Here is a 5,711-nt window from a genome sequence, read left to right on the forward strand (position 1 = left end):
ACTTCCTCCTTCTTACCTTGTAGATTGGGTCAAGAATAAACTGGCAGAATCCTCTCACGTAGCCTTCTCCTCCGGTTTTGTTCCACTTCTTGTCGGTCGCACTAAAGAACTGATCTCCCCAGAGCCTCTTCATCAGTTTCGCTGTCTCTATCTTGAACTTTGAGGCATACATCTCACCAAACTGCTTGAGGGTGAAGGCCCAGCCATGAAGACCAGAACCAAAACCAACAGTACCAACACTGGGATCAACCTTTAAAAATAAAATAAAATAAGAGTAAAAAATATTTTAAATGACACTTTGATGCATACAAATAGAAGTCTATTACAGTGTTCTATTACTGTAAAAAGTACATTTTATAATTTCAAGAAAGTATTGACAATAATCTATTCAAATCATTGCTACATGTACATGTGTATATGTAGGCTATAAAATTTCTAAAAGTGAATAAGTAGGTCACATGCTACATAGTGATACTACTAAAGACTATTATAATATTGTTAGTGTATAAAGTACATGTACACTGTAGGTACAGTTAATATTAACAGTTATCTGTTGCACTTCTACAAAGTACAAATACATAGTCAAGTACATATATACTATATCCCAACTGAGTTTGACACCAGCCGCTTGGAATTTGAAAAATGTAGTCGTACGTCACTGATGACGTTTTATAATGATATTCATAGAAGCATGGCCGACATTTTACAGCTGCGTGGTTGGCCTGTGTTTCACTCTTAAATTGGTTTTGTTCATTCTGATAAGCAGTACAATAGCTGCTGGAGTCACCTAGTTGTCATAAAGGCAATCATTATCAATAGATCTTGCTCTGTTAGCTTTTAAAAAGTAGAATTATCAGTTTGGGCGCTCGACCACATGTTCTTATGTAAACTATGACGTAGGCAAATTGTCATAAAACGTCATTTTGGTATGCCATTGGGTTTATAGGGAGAACCCGGTTCTCAGGGTTCCCAAGGGCTGAGAGACCCAAGACCTGAGATCCTGTGATGGCATTGGGCGACTAAGAACCTGTGAAAGTTTTATCCTTATCCCACATTCCTATAAAAAGTTATTCCAGTTTTTCTTGGGTCAAACTCAGTTGGGATATAGTATACATATACTGTAAAAGCGTATTAATTATACTGTTGAATGTTACAATAATCTATTAACACATTGTCTACAATTATCCCACTCCTTTACTCACCATGATATTCCCCATGGGTCCATCTTCATCAGAGTAAGTGGCAATGATCACGTTAATGGACTCAACAATACGCTGGAAGGTTTGGTAGAGGTCCTCCTGCTCCAGCTGGAGCTCCAGTAGTGCTCGGTCCATCTTGTTCATGAAGGTAACTGGTTTTATCCTCTCAGCAATGGCCTGACGTAACACAGTCTCAGTTTGTACACAGACACCTGAGAAAATATAATAACAGCCAATTTAAAAATATTGTGACATTAAAAGAACTTACTATATACACATGTAGATGTCAAAGTATTAATTGGAAGTTTAATAAAGTATTTAAAATTGGCCAGGAGCTATAGCCCAATGCTCATTGATAAGGCACTCAATAAAGCTATAATGTGTCATTCATTATCAACTTGAAACTTCATAAGAATATACACACTATACTTAGCACATTACATAAGGACAATACTAATACTAATTAATACTGGATGTACATTTGACTGCAGCAGCTAAATTACATGTACATGAGCTGGAAGGGCAAAAAAGAAGCACAAACTTATGTACATGTACATATGCATCAGATTTAAACCCACAGCTGCTTATTGTAATCAAACTAATACAACAATACTGATTACTGTTCACTCACCGCTAACACAGTCCACAACAACAAGTGCCCCATCAGTGACACGGAGAGCAGCTGTGACTTCAGACGAGAAATCAACATGGCCTGGAGAATCAATGAGGTTGATCAGGAAACCGTTACCGTCCTTCTCTTGCTTGATGAAATCCATATCCTTCATATCCAGTTCATAGTATAAAGAAATAGCACTAGAGAAGGAGAGAGAGAGGGAGGAGAGAAAGGGGGGAGAGAGAGGGGGGAGAGGGAGAGAGAGCAGGAAAGAGGAGAAGTATCATAAAGGAGGAGCAACAGATAAAAGAGGTGACAGAACAAAGGACATTATCTATTGTATAAAAAGTGTCTGCTACACTTCCTCCTACCAGTCACACTACAAGCACATTAATGTATTAAATAAGTAACAGGTAAGGCTTCGTGGTAGAATAATGGCAGCCCTTACAAAAAAATACTGAGGCACAAATACTTGAACAGTGATCAAATACATAAAGAATCAGCCATTGGAAATAAAATAAGCAATAACCCTAAACCCAATAATCTCTAACTAAGATCAATAAAACAACAGGTGGTATATACTCGGGCCATTCGATCCCTTTATATACTAATATGATCCTCTTACGTTGATTTGATGGTGATACATCTCTCCTGCTCGTCCTTCCTTGTGTCGGTGAAGCGAGTCTCTCCCGCCCTCTCTCCAGCGATGATACCAGCTTTACTCACGAGAGAGTCAGTGAGGGTCGATTTGCCATGATCCACATGAGCAATGACGGACATGTTGCGAATGTTAGTTCGCTTGTCCATGATAGCACGGACCTAAGAAAAGAAACAGAAAAGAGAGAGGTAGAGAGAAGGTAAAATGTTAATAACAGCTGTAGACAGACATCATGTAAGTGGTAACATTAATTATAAATGCTGAATGAATGACATTACAAAACTGCTGGTATGCAGACAAATAAATTCACACTCACAAAAGGTCAATTACCACTAAAACCAATTTATACAATAAAAACACTCCCAATCACTATCAGTTAGCTATGGATTAAACTCACTTGATCGATTGTGAAGTGAACCTGGAGAGAGAAAGGTTAAAAGATGATACATAGAAATAAAGAGAAAATATAATTAAAATACATTATAAAATGTACATTGCAGACGCAAATTGTACATAATGATTAAAATAGGCTCAGTCAGAATCATTTTGATACTATAAGAGGAGAGGATTGAGTCTCCACTCACCATTATGGAAGGATCTTTAAGGCGAGCACGAGAACACAAAGACCTTCTCTCTTCTCTTATCAATGACCCACAGAAGAGATCGTGGGAAGCATGTGGTCACAAGGTATTGCACAACAGGGGCGGGGCTTGGACCGGAAAAGTGTGGTTCATTAGTGCGTAGGTGTTAATGAAAGGCGTGGCTCAAGAAAAGGTGTGGCTACTTAAAATTGTATGATTACAATTTGATGGTGCAATCTTTATGTTTTTGATGGTGCAATATCGAATGCTTCCTCCTCTGAGAGTATAAAAGAGCTCAAAAACATCTCAAGCACCAGTACTACCTCACCAACTTCAGTACTACAGAAATAAAGAAAGGTTTTCTCTTCAAACAACTCCATTACCCTGTCTCTCTTTTCTGACCCTCCGCATCCTCAAGAAGTTCTTTGTCTTCATATTATGAGTAGCTCTTCACCAGGAGAAGACTCTAGTGGTAATAAAGAAAGCAAGCAAGAAGGTGCTTCTAATAATAAAAAAGAAACTAAAACCATATCCTCTTCAAGGACCGGTAATAATAAACGAGTTCCTCCATTATGCAGGGAGTACGTCAATAAAGGATCTTGTTCCTATGGTAGTCGTTGCCGCTACCGACACCCTCAATCCACTAAACAAGTCTGCCGACATTTCCTGGCCTCAAACTGTCGCTATGGTGACCAGTGCAAGTTCCTTCATCCTCCGAGAGACGATGATTTAACTCCGCCCACTTCTCCTCCTCTTCCTCCTGCTAGTAGGACTGATGATGATGATTCAAGAGATGATTCAATCACTTTATTAAACACAATGTCTTTCCCTAGCATTTCCTCATCTCTATCAAAGACCAAAGCCCCTTTATACCAGACCCCTCCTACTATTCATACACACCAGCAGTCATCAGCCCCACCTGTAGAGAGAGCTAAAGACCACAGGCAGTCGGACCACTCAGGGAGAAGGGCCGAGCCATTAACATTAGATGCATTCTTTAAAACTGGCAGTCAAGGGAAGGCTGGTCCTGTTGCTGCCCCTGTTGCTAGAGCTCCTGTACCACGTCCTAAGAGAGCAGTGGATTCATCAGTTCCTCTTCAATCTCTTCGTGATATTGAGATAGAGCAACTGACGAAACGTTATTATGGGGACCAGCACCAGCTGGTAGAGAAGAGCTCTGATAGTTGTGTGTACGTTATCAAATTCAGCCCAACAGATCCTGAATGGGTAAGAGATTATAATGTGAACACACACTGTACTTTTGGTTTAATTTAATTCAATTTTTCTAATTTTTAGATTGAGAATAAGTATCCTTCTTTTGACATTAAGATTACACTTCCATCAGAATATCCACGTAAAGTAAGTTTAGATACAAATAGAAGGAGTATAAAAAGCTATATTTTTATTCTTTTTATAGCCATGTAAGCTTGAAGTGGTCAATACTGGTGTCCTATCCATTGACTGTATTGATTCTGTTAATAATGAATTGGAGGGAAGGGTGGAGCATCACCAGCTGGCTAACAGGAGATCAGGACAGCATGAGCTAATGCTTAGGCCAATACTTCACTGGCTGGACAATAATGCAATGAGACTGATACCTCGAACAGTAAGACATTTGAATGTTTTTGAATGATCATAACTTGTAACTATTTCTGTACTAATGTAAGAGCTACTGTTAATGAAAAAAAGGAAATTCAAAAATTTGTAACAAATTCAATTTTGATTGGAATCAGCTCAAACTTTTTACAGAATATAAAAACATGTATATGTATCTGAAAAAAATATAAAAATGGAGAATTCTCTACTTTTCAATTTTGCCAAAATTTGGCCAAAGTCACTGTACTATAGTACAGAGACTTTAGCTCAATTTTGGAGTAACTTTTAAAATTTGTAAAAAATCTAAATTTGATCAAAATTAGCTCAAACTTGATACACAACATAGAAACGTGTGTATGTATTAGGAAAAAAATATAAAAATGAAGAAATCTTATTTAGTCGTTTTTGACAAAATACCCTGTATTACTTTCTTGGTACCTATTTAAATGCATATACTTTTCTTGTTAATAGTCATTTTTAGAGGACTTTTCCTCTAAAATCAATATCAAAGACGAAGACAATGATTCAGCGACAGCAAGTGATGATGATGATGAAGATGATGATGAAGATGATGTAGCTACTACTAATATGAAATATGTCTCACCAGTGAAGAGAGGTACAGAGCTGAGACTAGTGGACATTAAACTAAGTGAAGGAGTTGGAACAATTCAAATGAGTGTCATTAAAGTGACGGTTGAATGTAGCAGGTGTAAGTGCAGGACTGACCTCCTTTGCAAAGAAAACAAGTAAATAAATAAATAAATAATAATACTTAATTTTTTATTTCAGGGTTACATCTCAAGTATGTTCAAAGTGTAGCCATTGGATATCAGTTCAGTATAATCCTGATCTACTTCATTCATCTAATCACACACTAGCTTATCTTGACCTTTTAAAGTAAGAACATAATACAACAGATTACAGAGTCATTTATCCTCTCTCACTTTTTCACCCTCTGACCTTTCCTCCTTCCTTCTCTCTTTTTAATATCTCTTCTTCCCTTCTCCTCTCCCTCTCTCTCTCTCCCTCCCCCTCTCTCCCTCCCCCTCTCTCTCTCTCTCAGT

General features: G+C 37.9%; 2 protein-coding genes across 2 annotated transcripts in view; one reads left to right on the top strand and one right to left on the bottom strand.

Moving 5' to 3' along the window:
• Positions 1–3,144, bottom strand: part of LOC100641942 (elongation factor 2-like) — a 7,842-nt gene extending 4,698 nt beyond the window's left edge. Inside the window, exons 1-6 of the mRNA XM_020000924.1 lie at positions 3,055–3,144; positions 2,868–2,888; positions 2,438–2,631; positions 1,831–2,012; positions 1,203–1,411; positions 1–250 (exon numbers count right to left, since the gene is read on the bottom strand). The exon at positions 1–250 is cut by the window's left edge and continues 56 nt beyond it. Of these exons, the coding sequence (XP_019856483.1) occupies positions 1–250; positions 1,203–1,411; positions 1,831–2,012; positions 2,438–2,631; positions 2,868–2,888; positions 3,055–3,057 (859 nt within the window). The 5' untranslated portion in view covers positions 3,058–3,144. The remainder of the gene's footprint in view (positions 251–1,202; positions 1,412–1,830; positions 2,013–2,437; positions 2,632–2,867; positions 2,889–3,054) is intronic.
• Positions 3,145–3,282: 138 nt separating this feature from the next.
• On the top strand, positions 3,283–5,584 carry LOC105314027 (uncharacterized). Its single transcript, XM_011407929.2, has 5 exons — positions 3,283–4,278; positions 4,348–4,410; positions 4,469–4,657; positions 5,119–5,393; positions 5,437–5,584. The coding sequence occupies exons 1-5, from the start codon at positions 3,490–3,492 to the stop codon at positions 5,546–5,548; spliced, it is 1,428 nt and encodes a 475-aa protein (XP_011406231.2). The 5' UTR covers positions 3,283–3,489; the 3' UTR covers positions 5,549–5,584.
• The last annotated feature ends 127 nt before the right edge of the window (positions 5,585–5,711 follow it).

Source organism: Amphimedon queenslandica, unplaced genomic scaffold, assembly GCF_000090795.2.
Source record: "Amphimedon queenslandica unplaced genomic scaffold, v1.1 AMPQUscaffold_13137, whole genome shotgun sequence".
In the NCBI taxonomy this organism is placed as follows: domain Eukaryota; kingdom Metazoa; phylum Porifera; class Demospongiae; order Haplosclerida; family Niphatidae; genus Amphimedon; species Amphimedon queenslandica.